At 40.9% G+C, this 16,044-nt stretch overlaps 1 protein-coding gene across 1 annotated transcript; it reads left to right on the top strand.

Annotated features, from left to right (window-relative positions):
- The first annotated feature begins 393 nt into the window (after window positions 1-393).
- Window positions 394-12,438, top strand: LOC114661841 (zinc finger protein 585A-like). Its single transcript, XM_028815055.2, has 2 exons — window positions 394-924; window positions 9,052-12,438. Exons 1-2 carry the CDS (start codon window positions 522-524, stop codon window positions 10,245-10,247), a joined length of 1,599 nt encoding a protein of 532 aa, XP_028670888.1. The 5' UTR covers window positions 394-521; the 3' UTR covers window positions 10,248-12,438.
- The last annotated feature ends 3,606 nt before the right edge of the window (window positions 12,439-16,044 follow it).

Genomic DNA, 16,044 nt, shown 5'->3' with positions numbered 1-16,044 from the left:
TAGAAGTTTGTTGAGTGATTTTTTTAGAGAATAAAGCTTGTTTCGCTGAGAAGCCAAAAAGAATTCGCAAGGAAAAGAATGGCCTTGTTTTAAATGTTTCATAAAGCACGGACATCTATTATTTATTGTTTAAATTCTTCACAGAACGAACTCGATGTTGAGTAAAAGACAGGACGTCGGGGTGAGCAGAGAAACATGATTTAATCTCCGTATGATGTGTAAAGTATTATGTTAGCACTTGTTTCATTGTTTTCAATTGTCAAAACAATCTCAGTTGTCTGATACGCATAACAAACTTAGTTTGGTCCAAATTAGCCACCATACTCAGAGGGGCGGTACAGCAGGGCACGCTTGATGGTGACCATGGTTACACCCTCACGTGGCTCAAGCTTACCCGCCCGCTGCCGAGTCCAGCCGCTGCAGCCACTTTTTTATTGTCTTTTTTCCACGTGGTCCCGCTAAGGTAGTTTGAAAGTGGAGAACGCTACACAACCGCTCTTTTTGCGGAGAATCGCTACACGATGGCCGGCACAGACCCTCTCCCTGGCTTTAAAGAACAGTTCGATACAATGAAGTCGGCAGTGCAAGGGATGCTGGGCGACCTGACAGCTTTTGTGGAAAGGAGGTTCGCAGACTTCGAGCGCGAGATCGTAAATAAAGGGAAGGAGATCGAAGGGCTCAAACTGCGCCTGGAAATCTCCCAGTGCGAGCTGAAGGCAATGCACGAGTACCTGAGTTCCGTGGACGAAAAAAAGAAGACGAGTGCAGGCTTAAATGAGGAAGAAGAGGAACAGGGGGAGAAGGATAACGGACAAGGGAAGGAGGCAAGCAGCGACACCACAGATCCTGTGGAGGAGGCGCCGAGGGTCCGTGCAGAGCTCCAGAAACAGCTGCGCATGTTGAGGGGCGAGGGGGCAGTAAAAGGTAAGCGCTGCTCACCACATTGGGAATAGGAAATTGAAAGTAACGAAAAGCATGCATTTCAAATTGGTTCGTAATGTAAAATAAATGCCTAAAATAAGAATCTTAAAAGTTGTAGGGGCGCCGTTTTTTCCAAGGACATGCTCGCGCACAGGCACATGAAGGTGCGTAAATAGAATGCAAAATGAATCCTGAATAAGCAAAAGAAAAACAGCTGCACGATTTGCATAAAACACCAGCTGGGCGTGTAGCTTTCGGTTTACTCTAACACTGTCCTGCCCGTTAACGGAGTGTTGATTGATTCTTGATTTTGTGTACTTGTACTTAATGCTATTTAGGTGAATGGAGACTGTTTTGCGAATGTGTATTTAATCGGCCATTCTTATCGTTTCATGCGAGTTAATATTGTTTGCCTATGTTATATATAGCGTCTTTCACCGAAAAATATAGAGATATAGTGGGCTTTCTGTACACTTTATTGTGATGTAGATTCAGTTTTACATAGATATATTTTTCTATTGCGGCCCATAAAATCTACCCTGAATAACCCAGAATGATAGAGAGGAGAGAGAGGTTGAGAGCATGCGCTGATAGCTCGTTGCCGCACCCGCCACACGAGGAACCACCTGGAATGCGATCCGAATGCTGTGGGTGACACCTCAGCACCACACTGGAACAGTCTGAGTTTTATTTATTTAGTTATTTATTTGTTTGTTTATTTATTTATTTTTACGGCGGCTGGAGTACCAATCCTGCGCAATTGTAGGTTAAGGGCATTGCTCAAGAGCCCACCGGAGTAGGCGCTTACGGGATTCGTAACGGGAAACTTCCTATTGCCGGCGCAGATCTCTAGCCTCGGAGCCACCACTCCTCCCATCCATAATGATAAAGTGAAAAAAAAGTTTTCAAAAAGCTTAGAAAACTTATGATAAATTTAAAAAAAAATCTCTCGTTCATGGAAGTATTCGGACCCTAAATTCAGTACTTTGTAGAAGCCCCGTTGGCCGCAATTCGAGTTTCAAGTCTTATTGTGTAAATCTCCACAAACTTTGTACACTCCGTGCAGATCCGTTAGACTGGATGAGATGTGTCTGTAAACTGCCATCTCCAGGTTTCTCCATAGATGTTCTGGGCCACTCAAGGACAATCAGAGTCTTGTCCCAAAGCTCCTCCGCCATTATATTGGCTGTATGCTTTGTGTGATTGTTGTGCTAAAAGGTGAACAGTAGCACTCTGGAGCAGATTTTCTTCAAGGACCTGTCTGTATTTGGCTACTGTATTTGTCCCTACTGCTGACAATAACTCAATGGCATGATGTTACCACCACTACCATACTTCACCATACTGCTGGTATTAGTGAGATTATGAGGAGTGTCTGGTCTTCATTAGACATAGTTCTTGGAATTCTGTGCAAACAGTTCAATGTTCAATAAGGGGAGTCTTTCTCCCTATGTTCTCCAAGTACTTTAAACTGTCATGTGCCTTTTACTAAAGAGTGGCTTCCACTCTACCATAAATACCTGATTGGTGAGGTGCTGCTATGGTGGCCATCCATCCAACAAGTTCTGTCATCTCTGAATGTTTATAGGGACCATTGGGTTGTGGCTCACCTCTCTGACGAAGACCCTTCTTGCCCAGTTTATTCAGTTTAGCCAAATGGTCAACTCTAGAAAGAGTCCTGGTGGTTCCAGACTTCTTCCATTTCACAATTATTGAAGCCATTGTGCTCAGAGGAATGCTCAAAGCTTCAGAAGTGGTTTTATCATCTTGCCCTGATCTGTACCTCACCACAATTTGAGAATGGAGGTCTACAGAGAGTTTCTTGGACTTTGTGACTTTATTTTTTTGTTAATTGTGAGACATTATAATATATACACTTGTAATATGTACAAATGTGCCTCTCTAACAAAACAAAATCTATTCAATTCAGTTTATCACAGGGGTCCCCAGTCAAGTTCTAAAAATATCTCAAGGATCATGAAAACAAACAGTATGGACATGAGCACGATTTGGAGTGTCACAGCAAAAGATCTCGATACTTATAAGTGAGAGATTTCAAGTTGTGCATTTGATAAACTTGCAAACTTTTGCGAATGCATGTGTTCACTTTTTTGTGAGTTATTGAGTGGAGATTGATGGGTAAATATGGCAAAATATATCCATTTAAATCTAAATCTAAAACACGATAAAGTGTGCAGAAGTGAAATGGTCTGAATACTTTCTGAATCCACTGTACTTGTCAAATTAGTTGACCATCTATGGCAGGCAGTTGTAACACTGGATATATTGTGGTTGTGCCTTTCACAGGAAATGTATGTACAGTATAGTTTGAATTGTCAGAATTCAAAATTTCACAAACAGTATCAGTAATCCCCTAATGACTAGAGAAAGGTGAGGGGCCATACCCAGTAACATCTGTGGACCTCAACATATTGTATAACATTCTAAAACCTGCTTAATCTAATTCAAGGATGTAAGTGGATGAAGCCCATCCTAGCAGCATCCTGCACAAGAGAAGAGTAATCCTTGAACAGATCCATCTCAAGATCCACACTCACTCAAGGGCTAAAATGAAATTGATAATTCACCCACCCCACACTTTGGAGATGTGCCACGCAGACACAGAGGGAGTGTGCAAGTAAAACAATCCACGGATTAATCAGTTGGGTGCCAAATTCCAATCCAGGACTCTGGGTCCATGAGACAGGAGTGCTAGTCAGTGTGACACAGTACTGCCTGCTTTTACAAAACTTGGGTCCTGAGTGTCACCCTCTAGTGGCCCCAGGAGTCATTACTTTCTCATAAGTCCAAAGATTCAATGTTGAGATTTTGATGAATCTCAACGTTTTAGACCTCCCTGACTTTCTCGTATACAAAGTATAGGGAAAATATTGGAATCCTCCAAAAATTCCATTTAGAGATTTTGATGAATCTCAATGTTTTAGACTTCCTTGAGTCCAAAAATACCATTTCTGGAATTATTTCTGCCAGTCTGTGTGTGTGTGTGTGTGTGTGTGTGTGTATGTGTGTGTGTGTGTGTGTATGTGTGTATGTATGTATGTATGTATGTATGTATGTATGTATGTATGTAAACACGATAACTTGAGTATGCTTTTACTTCGTTCAACCAAATTTTGCTTACAATTATTAGGTACAAGATGTAGCTTTCTATCAACTTTTGGGCCATCTCCGCTAACCAGAAGTGGTACTTCACCTTTTATTCTTGCAGCTGCGGAATCAAATTTATTCAACTTTATTTATATAATAAATGTTCAATATATTATTAATCTGTTGTTAAAGGTTCTTTAATGTACGTAATATAAAAATATAATCCTTGTCTTGTGGTTTACTTATCAAATATCCATCCCCATATCTGAGTATATGAGAAAGTCGAGGGGAGACCACTCCCAATATTTTTTTTTCTTTCATTATTTCAGCGACAAGAACATTGTAAGACTGGATCAAAGTAAAATCGAAAAGGAAAACAAACAGACAAGTACACTGCCTGCCTTTAAAGCTAATGGTGAAAAGCCCATGTTGCCTTTGCCAAGGCCTGCTATTTGTTGGTGATGAGCTGATCTTTTATTTGAGAATGTTAATGTATTTCAGTTATGACAGTCTGAAAGAAAACTGATTACTCTGACATTCATAGCTGTATGATTATCATCTTATGTAATATGCTACCGTGGCTGTTCATTTGTCTTTCCAGGATTTAAAATCATCTGTAGCTCACAAACCATTTGACCTGTTGACCTGAAATTTGGTACACACATACTACATGATGTCTACTATCCACTTTCGCGTGATGATTGACCTCCAAGGTTATTCCTCTTTTTACTTTGTTGTAGAATCAACTCTTGGCAGCGGGCAGTAGGGCGGCCATGCAGCGCATGTGTACGGGCGCCATTATCATTCCCTACCACCTTTGGCATCACTTCCTCTACCTCTTCATATCTTAAGTGTTCAATCTGCCTCAAGAATGATTTAAGTGCCAGGTTAAGTGAAAAACTAAGACAAACATACTAAGTAATTGCAACACAAACTCTGACTTAATCAGTTTTAACGTGAAAAGATGCCGACGAAAGAAGAGAAGAAGTGGGCTGCTAGAGTGAAGAAAGAAGAGCTGCTCACAAAGCGGCAAGCGCATCAACCTCTGAGCAAACGAATGATAAACATACAGAGAAAGAGGATGAAAACTATATAAGTCAAGTGTATTCACTACACGTTATTGTGCAGTGCGCCATTGCTTTTATAAAATATTGTACTGTGTGCTTCTAAAACTAAACTAATCTGTAAAGGGTAAAAATGTTTACTGACAAGAAGTAAAAAAAATCCTGTGCAGTGGATATGAAAAGTCTGCACACCCCTGCCAAAACCAGAGTTTTAGATAGATAGATAGATAGATAGATACTTTATTAATCCCAAGGGGAAATTCACATACTCCAGCAGCAGCATCCTGATAAAAAACAATATTAAATTAAAGAGTGATAAGAATGCAGGTACAACAGACAATATCTTTGTATTATGTTAATGTTTACCCCCCCCCCCCCCCCCCCATGGTGGATTTGATGAGTCGCATAGTGTGGGGGAGGAATGATCTCCTCAGTCTGTCAGTGGAGCAGGACGGTGACAGCAGTCTGTCGCTGAAGCTGCTCCTCTGTCTGGAGATGATCCTGTTCAGTGGATGCAGTGGATTCTCCATGATTGACAGGAGTCTGCTCAGCGCCCGTCGCTCTGTCACAGATGTCAAACTGTCCAGCTCCGTGCCTACAATAGAGCCTGCCTTCCTCACCAGTTTGTCCAGGTGTGAGGCGTCCCTCTTCTTTATGCTGCCTCCCCAGCACACCACTGCGTAGAAGAAGGCACTCGCCACAACCGTCTGATAGAACATCTGCAGCATCTTATTGCAGATGTTGAAATATGCCAGCCTTCTAAGGAAGTACAAAACTTTGGTCGTGAACCGAAGCAATTTCTCCCATAGGATTGTATGTAAATACAATTAATCTGTTCCAGACCTTACAAACTGTATGTATATATATATTTTTTTTTAGTTTTTAAGCACAAATATAGTTAATTATACCATAGAATGCACAGCGTAATGGTAAACTAAATGTAAAAACATTGAATAACACTGAGAAAACCTTGAACAACAGAGAAAACTAACACTGCAATAGTTCGCGCTATAGTGCTAGGAGCCGCTCGCTAAAAACACTTTTTTTAATGAGTTTTAAGCACAGGGGAAAAAATGAACATTTGAAAAAATCCATAATTTAATAAACCACCAAGAAAAGTAACATTGCAACAATGCAGGCTACGAACCGATCACTGTAAATAGAACTGAAAACAAAAACAAGCCTTCTCTACCTTATGCGTCCCTCGCTCTCTCTCTCTCTCTCTCTCTCTCTCCCCTGCTAACCCCCCATACCCCCCCACCCCCACCACCCCCCTCCCCCTCTTTTGCGAGCCTGGAGCGCCTGTGTGTGTGCGAGCGCCTGTCTCTCCCCCGCCTGTGTGTGTGTGCGTGCGTCTCTCTTTTGCGAGCCTGGAGCGCCTGTGTGTGTTGTCACGCTTGGGTCACATATTTGCACAGAGACACAGGAGGTTGTAGAAAAAAAGGAACTTTATTCAAAGCACTGCAAACAAACATTTGTCTCTTTTCAACAGTTTAAACGTGCTCCATGACAAGTCAGAGATGACAGCTCCGCCAGGAGCAGAGATTGTCTGAGAGAGAAAGGAGTAGCAAGCAACCAATTTAACAAACTGAAAGAAGTCCGTGCAGGCTTTTTAAGAAGGCGGAGCACCGCGCGAGAGGCATATTACACGACAGAGCCGGCCAGAAGGGAAAGGAGGAATGTGAAGGTAGTCTGTTCATGTTTCGTAGGGGTTTTCCCAGGGGCGTCTGTATTCTCTGGGGGTTCGATCAGCTTCGCAGCTCACAGTGTGTCTCTAGAGCGCTCCTGTGGGTGTGTGCACGGCTCTCTGTCTCTGGCGCTGCCTCTGTGTGTGTGTGTGTGCGTGTCGCGCTCTCTGCACAGGAAATGCACAGGGAGAGACTGAACATGAACAAACCGAAAGGGAACCTGGCTTGTTCTTATACTGAGTGTGTGGACGTGAACCGAGGCAAAAGTCTGGCGAACTTTTTGGTCGTAAACCGAGTTGTACGTGTACCGAGACGTTCGTGAACCGAGCACAGAGCATCAGTATTGGCAGTCCAGTCCAATTTATCATCTAGCTGCACTCCCAGGTATTTATAGGTCTGCACCCTCTGCACACAGTCACCTCTGATGATCACGGGGTCTGTGAGGGGCCTGGGCCTCCTAAAATCCACCACCAGCTAATAATAAAATTATGTAATAAAAAATGAAACCAAGATAAATTCTGTCAGAACGTATTCCGCCTTTATTGCAAAATTGCAATCTATACAAAGGAGGTGAAAACAAATCAAAGCATAGACTGTAATTTAGTCTCTGCTCATTTCAGTTATCAGTCTATAGTGCTGCTGTTTATATATAAAAAAAAGAATGCACACGTTAATGTGCACTTCTCCTATTGTGCTCTACAATAAATACAACAAGCACACAACATAATGTTGAAATATTATGTGATTTTTACAAAATATGAATGACAATATACACTTACCTTAAAATAAAAATCATAAATGCGATCATCAGATACAACACAGTGAGGATCAATCATTGGCATCAACCCTGACTTTTGGGAAGGTTTTATCTCTTATTTCAGTTTGTTTACAACAACAACAATAACCATATTTATTTATATAGCACATTTTCATACAAATGATGTAGCTCAAAGTGCTTTACAGGATGAAGAAAGAGAAAAAAAAAGACAAAATATAAAAATATAATTTGGCAATACTAATTAACATAGAATAAAAGTAAGGTCACATGGCCAGGGAGGACAAAAAAAAAACAGCTTCAGACATCTGGAGAAAAAAAACAAAATCTGCAGGGGCTCCATTTCAGTTTCTATTTCAGCATTACAGTATGTCCTGTTGTTGGAGGGGCGGCGCAGTGGTAGCGCTGCTGCCTCGCAGTTTCGCTTCCCAGGTCCTCCCTGCGTGGAGTTTGCATGTTCTCCCCACGTCTGCGTGGGTTTCCTCCTACAGTCCAAAGACATGCAGGTTAGGTGCATTGGCGATCCTAAATTGTCCCTAGTGTGTGCTTGGTATGTGGCATGTGCCCTGCCCAGGATTTGTTGCTGCCTTGCGCCCTGTGCTGGCTGCAATTGGCACCAGCAGGCCCCCGTGACCCTGTGTTAGGATATAGTGGGTTGGAGAATGACTGACTGACTGACTGACTGACTGTTGTTGGTAGTGGACCTTTGAAGGTCTTAGCATCCCCCTCTCTATATGACTATAAACAAGTTACTTGTGCCGCCTGATCCGAGTCAGGGTGACACAGAATTTAGGTTTGAGGTTAAAAGACTAACACCCTCGTCACAGTGGCATCCACTACCCACTCTGCCCATTATGTCATTATTGGGAGTAAGTCGCCGGGCATGTCAGACTAGCCAACAGGCCATTACAGGAGTGTGATGCCAACTGCCTCCATCTAGCTAAGGTTATGTAAATGAAGGCTACAACTGAAAATCTCTGGAAAAGTCGTCATGACTTGGCCTTTAAGGCTACATGTGAAAGGTTTCACCTGCCATTTTAGAGGAATTCCTTAGGTTTTTTTTTATTTTGATTTGATATACTATATTAATCCCCAAGGGGAAATTGTCTTTTCACAAGACTTTTGGGGGTCACAGTGCATTGTACAGCGCCCATGGAGCAATTGTCACGTTAAAGACCTTGCTTAAGAGCCCAATGAAGTAGGATCCCTTCTTGCAGTAGCAAGACTTGAACCAGCAACCTTCCAGGTAGCAGCATAAATCCTCAGCCTCAGAGCAACCACAGCAGTTTGGTCATTAAATATGCTTTCTGGGCCTATTTTGGAAAAAAAAATAAACTAATCACTTCCAAACAACCCTTCATATTAAACAATTCAGTCTAATTTTTGGTTGAGACTAAACCTATTACATTTTCAGTATGAAATATGTCTATCTTTTCTGTTTGGTGGTTTTAATTGCATTCTCACATGTTTTTTTTTTCTTTCCCTGCTTGCCCAGACTCAGATAAGACAAAGTCTCAACGATCTAACTCCCACCTCACAGCTGAAATTCCTGAGAAGATACAAAGGGTGACTCACAATGGTACACCAGATGTAAGTTTGGAGCGTCCAGAGCAGCGTGCCAGGGGCATTTATAGAGCTGACAATTCTCTGCCAAGTGAGTCTGGAACAAAGTCAGAATTGGTTACTGTTTATCTAGACAAGGAATACAAGCGTGTTGAAGATAAGGCCCCCAAACCACACTTTTTGTTAGAAATGCAGGCATTGTCTGAAAATCCCTCCACTGTTGCTCCTTTCATGGAAAATATGTTGGGGACCTGCAGTGAGAAGGAATTTCAACCTAAAGACGAGCTGGTAGACAAACCACAACTGGAGAATACAAACCTTCAGGAACCACTTAGCAAAGGGAACAGAAATAAGCAGCGCAGTGATAGTGAAGAAAGGAAATTTGAATGTCAAGAATGCAGGAAGAGATTCAAAACTTCAGAAATACTGAGGAGGCACAAGCAGTCTCACACTGGAGAGAAACCATTTCACTGTGACAAATGCAATGGTCGCTTTACCCGGCTGAGCCACCTTAAGAAACACCAGACAGCGCACATCTATGGGAAAATGTTTAGCTGTTTTCAGTGTGGGAAGTGGTTAAAGACCGCTGAAACCCTGAGGAAACACCAAAAGATACACATGGAAGAGCAGTCAAGTGTTAAGCCGCAGCCTAAAAGTGAGGTGCCTTCTGTCAGTGAATCCCCACCTAAAAATCCTGACCCTCAAGAGTGGCCAACCAGTGGTCTGTCCTCTGAGGTTGCTGATGCCGAGATATCCAGTCCCCCAGAAGAAAAGCCAGTTCTACCTGTAGAGAAACCACATGAGCGCATGGACTGTGAGGAGACGGGCACGGTGAAGCAAGGCCGTAAAAAGAGTCATAAGGTTGAGAGGCAATTCCTCTGTTCCCACTGTGGGAAGCATTTCAGATATCTGTATGCTCTTAAAAGACATGACTTAGTTCACACGGGAAAGAAGCCATTTCCCTGCCCGGAGTGTGGGAGAGGATTTCGTTGTAATTCAGACCTTAAACGACATCAGAAGACCCACATCGGACAAAAGCCTTACACCTGCCCCAACTGCTCTAAAGACTTTCTTAAGATGTCTCACCTGCAAGAGCATCTGCTGACTCACAAAAGTGAGACAGAATGAAGACTTATGTTTTGTACTCTTTACGTGTTACATGAGAAAACCCAGCTGACAGGAGAAGAGCTGCTTTCTGAAGACCACCTTGTAGAACCCAAGGATCTGGTTTCACCCTTTACAGTGGTAGACACTATTTCGGAAACTGGAGAAATGTGAAGATCTTCTAGCTGCTTTTTTATATCTGTGGCACTTTGCATGTTCTGCAACAAAACAGTCCATGCCAGAGTATGGTTTCCACCCCCAAGAAACTAAATGCAAAATCTGGACAGCGAACTAGAGCTCAACACTTTCGACCAACCTGAAATCGTAAGGCTACTGAAACTCTAAATCCCATAGTGGTGTGACACCGTGAGTTCAAAGGGTTTGGTTAGCAATCCATCCTGTGTTCTTCAAGCCAACTTTTTACCAGTTGCCTGACCAAGCTTGACTAAGCAACCAGTTTTCCAGCTCTTCTATCTGGACGTTCATGTCCAAAATATACATTTGTTTAATCCCAAGTGCCTTGGTACTGTACATGTGAACCTCTAAAAAAGTCCTAATGAAGGTCTAAATTCCATGATGATCTGACACTGTGAGTGTAAAACTTTTGGTTTTACATACTGTAGCTACCCATCATGTGTTCTTCAAGGCATCTTATTTGCCAGTTGCTTGTCCCAGCATGACTAACCAGACCGATGTCCGGCTCCTCGGTGGAAGTCCATGTCCACAATTTACCTTCATTTAATCATAAGTGCCTTAGTAGTACACAAGTGAACCTCTAAAATCCCATGGTGTTGTGACACAGTGAGTGTAAAAGATTTGGTTTTACACACCCAGCTATCCTGTGTGTTTCAAGCCAACTTATTTTCCACCTGACTGACCCAGCATGATTAATCAGTCAGTTTTCTGGCCTTTGAGTGGAAGTTCATTCCACAATTTATTTTCATTTACTCCCATGTGCCTTGGTACAGTTCACATGAACATCTAAAATCCTCCAGGTAACTAGCTGATGTGTTCCTATTGCTTGTTTTTAATTTGTTTTGAACCCATGACTGTTTTTTACAATCAGGTATTGTAGCTGGCTTTCACACAATGAGATGCCTTCTGTATGCAACCAAAGATTGGAAATGTTGATTTTTTTTCCCTTACTTTTATACGAAGCTCCACTAAAAAGCCCAAAGTCATGGTGGGCAGACTTGGATGAGGCTGGCTGTAGGTCTGTATCTCTTCTAGTTGTGCCGCCAGTGGATGCTTACCTATTTCATCTCTTTCTTCATCAGTTCCTGCATTATAAGGTGCAGCAATGAATTGTTTTTGAAATTACAGTCCAAGATATGACCTAAAAAGACAAAAAAAAAGAGTGTGGGACTCCACAAAAAGATCCACCTTTGTGAATATTTGCTAGAAGATAAAACCAAAAAGTCAGATGCCTGAAGGGAGCCAGATTGGCTAGATCCAAAAACTGCACCATTGTGGTCCTGTAGGTCTTATTTTTGTCTTAAAGGATGAGGCTAAACCAGAAGATACAAAAATTCAAAGGATATGTATAGCATTCAAAATGGCTTTTGCCTTGCATTGCAACCTACCATGAAGCCAACACTTACAGGAACGTTTTGTTGGAGAATTTAACTCAATGTGAGTGTAAGACACGAAACCCAAGCCACCTCCAAAGGAGTTTTCAGAATTACTACTGTCTAAAGTTGTGGCCACTTTATTCAGATCAATACAGCTGGTTTCCTCAGGGCGAGTGTAAAATAAATGACCATTTGTTGTTTTATTAAGTTTTAATTAACTTACTAAATTTAGTTATACTGGTTATTTTTGTGCCTGTGTAAATCATTCTTAATCCCAATTTAGCATGTTTAACTGGTACCCTGGTGAGTCACTTATGCTTTGTGATTGTTAAAAAAGTAACTGTCATTTTTTCTGGGACAAAAGTTCCCAGCGCTATTTCATAGCTTTGTTTTATTTTATCCTGCATGTAGACTCGTAAATCTGTTTCTGCAAAGAATAAAACACTGGAGGTGCTCAAACATAATACTGTAGCCTTTACGGGGCCTTGCTTATGCGTTAGCTGTGAAGTCGGTGCCGCCATTGTGATTTCACGGGTGCCTTCCCCGTGATAATGATGTCAAACAGACTAGCAGTAGCTGCACACTCACACTCTTGTGTCTGAAGTCTTCTGCATTACATGTTAACTACTAAAAGATATTTTTTGAATTTTGTATGTTGCAGTTTTTTAAAAGTATATATTTTTTGTACATTTTTTTAAATAAAATGTTTTAAGATAATGCTTGTTTGGTATTCTGTTTCAGCATTTGTTGCCTTTTAAAACATAAACATTGGCAGCCTTAAACTGGCCAGGCATAAGTTAGTGTGGATGTATAGACTGGCGTCCTGTCTTGGATTATGTTGTGTTCAAGTGCCCTCAGACTATTTGAAGCTCCGACTTCTGACATTTCACCTTCTTACTTCAGTGCATTCATATGAGTTTCTGGTCAAATTATTTAGAGAAACAAAAGGTTGCTGTTGATTTGTTACTTCTTCTTCTTCTTCTTTCGGCTGCTCCCGTTGGGGGTTGCCACAGCGGATCATCTTCTTCCATAGCTTTCTATCCTCTGCATCTTGTTCTGTTACACCCATCATGTGCATGTCCTCTCTCACCACATCCATAAACCTCCTCTTAGGCCTTCCTCTTCTCCTCTTGCCTGGCAGCTCTATCCTTAACATCCTTCTCCCAATATACCCAGCATCTCTCCTCTGCACATGTCCAAACCAACGCAATCTCTCCTCTCTGACTTTGTCTCTCAACCGTCTAACCTGAGCTGACCCTCTAATGTCCTCATTTCTAATCCTGTCCATCCTCGTCACACTCAATGCAAATCTTAGCATCTTTAACTCTGCTACTTCCAGCCCTGTCTCCTGCTTTCTGGTCAGTGCCACCATCTCCAGCCCATATAACATAGCTGGTCTCACTATTGTCTTGTAGACCTTCCCTTTCACTCTTGCTGATACCCGTCTGTCACAAATTACTCCTGACACTCTTCTCCACCCACTCCACCCTTCCTGCACTCTCTTTTTCACATTTCTTCCACAATCCCCATTACTCTGTACTGTTAATCCCAAGTATTTAAACTCATTCACCTTCGCCAATTCTACTCTCTGCATCCTCACCATTCCACTGACCTCCCTCTCATTCACACACATGTATTCTGTCTTGTTCCTACTGACCTTCATTCCTCTCCTCTCCAGAGCATATCTCCACCTTAGAATAAGAGAAGAGAAAAAATACCAGCTAATTAATTGAGATCAGTGTGATCAAATGCTGTCAACATACTGTAGCTGGTCTCACTACCGTCCTGTAGACCTTCCCTTTCACTCTTGCTGATACCCATATGTCACAAATCACTCCTGTCTTGCTCCTACTGACCTTCATTCCTCTCCTCTCTAGAGCATATCTCCACCTCTCCAGGGTCTCCTCAACCTGCTCCCTACTCTCGCTACAGATCACAATGTCATCAGCAAACATGATTTGTTACTTAATGTGCAAAAAAGGCAATTCAAGATAAAGAAAGTGTATTAAATGTGCATTGCTTCACTCCAAATGTGATTTGACCAAAAAATTGCATTTCTGGTTGACCAAGTTATATCGTTTATTTTACCCAACTGACTAAAGTGAAAGATCAGCCTTGTATCACATTTTTGGATAATTCATGTTTTTTGCAGATTGTCCTACTTGTATCTCCCAGTTCGTGGGGCAGTCATGTAAAATTTCCAACCTGGATTTACCTTCTGTCTGAGAGCACATAAATACCAGTCTTGCACCAGTGCTACCAGGGAAGGCCCCAGCCAACCAGGACCCTTTCTTGGAGTAAGCAGTTTTGCTAACAAAATAAAGCCCGTGTTGGGAATACATTTACGTTGAGTCATTTTAAAACAAACTTTTTTTTTCAGTTTTGCAGGTAAATCCAAGATGGGCACTCCTATTACAAGTTAGTCAGCACTGGTTTCTGCACTCTAGCCCAGGGTTTTTCCGAGAACAGAGTCATGGAGACCAACCTTGGTGGAAGTCGAGAAAACCTGCAGATCTTCCTATAGATGTTGCTATAGGGTTCTAAAATGGGTGTTATTTTTTATGATGCTTTCTGTCATAAGGATTTTTGAAGGACAGTCACTCCTTTCAAGACTAACCGTGATGCTACATATTTTCCTTTGGGGTGAAATGGTGTTTCAGTCAAAAATAAATAAATAAGCATTCAGATATATGTAATGCACAATGTGAAATATAAATAAATAAATGTAAGCAGCAAAAAAATTCATGAAACAAGCAGTTATTTATGCTGGCATCTCATTGTGTTTATTTATTTATTGTCACATTTCCCAATACACTTTATTTTTTTCGGATATTTATTTAATTTTCTGCAAACTTTTTTTCCATTTTGACTATTTAAATTCATGGAATACTCGACCATGGTGATAACTTTATTTTGCCACTCTTTGGAACAGATCATTTCGACTCCTGACCAATACACAAATAAACAGAAGCATTGTGAAATATGAAAAGAAATTAATATTAAATGTGTGTATGAATATATTTTGGCAGTTTATATCTTATTGTATTTATTTAAACTAGGAGTTTTGTCCCCTGCTAGCTTCGCTCGCCAACCCCTGGGCCTGCGCTATGTGCTAGCCTCTTTGCGGTTTTGCCGCTAGGGTACGGGGATGCGGATGTACAATTTAAACAGATTTTTATTTTCATGGGAATTGTTACATATGCATAATAGAACTATTTTACATTAGAGCAACTAATTAACCATATTAGATAGATAGATAGATAGATAGATAGATAGATAGATAGATACTTTATTAATCCCAAGGGGAAATTCACAAAATTTTATTAATATTAAAAAATAGTAAAACTTAACCATTTGAAAGTAAATTATGTTTCATGTTGCGTTAGAGTTATTTGTTGCGTAATATGATTTCGTTCTGTTTGGCTTTGAAATTAGCATGCAAATACTTTTTAAACTTACACTTTTACTGTAAAAATTTCAGTAAAAACAATTTTTTCAATTAAATTTTCATCAATATTGCATTGAATTTTGATTCTATGTTTGGACTTTCATTGTGACAACACAATATATAACTGCCCGTTGAATTTCGTTTCTTTCTCTCTATTAAATAAAATGAGTTTTTCGAATATTTGGCTCTGAGATTGGTTAATTGTTTTTGCAAAAGCTATTCTAACGGGAAACTGTTAACATTTTAATACGAATGGGATATCAAGATCTCATTTGTTGTCTTAATGTTATACGTGGAGGATGTATTGGATACATCCTTCTTTACAGTAATTCGTACGGTGGAAGGCTGGACGATGTTAACGGTTGTAGATATTCTTCATGATATTGTAAGTTGATGTTTTCATCTTCCGCATGATCACCACCAACTGTTTCAGCATAATCTATTGATATGCATTTAACCAATTTGCCATGTACCGATCGAAGTTTTTGGCGTTAATTCATTTGACTTCATTATTTCTCAGTGCTAGGATTGCCTGTGTCCTCATTTCTTCTGTTGATAACCCTTCGTGATGAAATTCTTCAATAAGATTTGGACATAAAACGTATTCTTTAATTGGGAACTTAAAGTGAGGAAAAAGTTAAAATTTATAAGAGCTGAGAGAGCAAGAACTGTGTCTGACAAAAGCATTCACACCGATGAGAGGTGAGAGTATCATGTGCGTGGTTAAATTCGTTTGAGAGGATGGAGTGACTTGAAAAAATCTCTTGAAAAACTCTTGTCTCGTCCCAGGATTTTTTTATAT

Source organism: Erpetoichthys calabaricus, chromosome 12 (assembly GCF_900747795.2).
Source record: "Erpetoichthys calabaricus chromosome 12, fErpCal1.3, whole genome shotgun sequence".
In the NCBI taxonomy this organism is placed as follows: Eukaryota; Metazoa; Chordata; class Cladistia; order Polypteriformes; family Polypteridae; genus Erpetoichthys; species Erpetoichthys calabaricus.
This window is presented reverse-complemented; position numbering and strand designations above follow the sequence as displayed.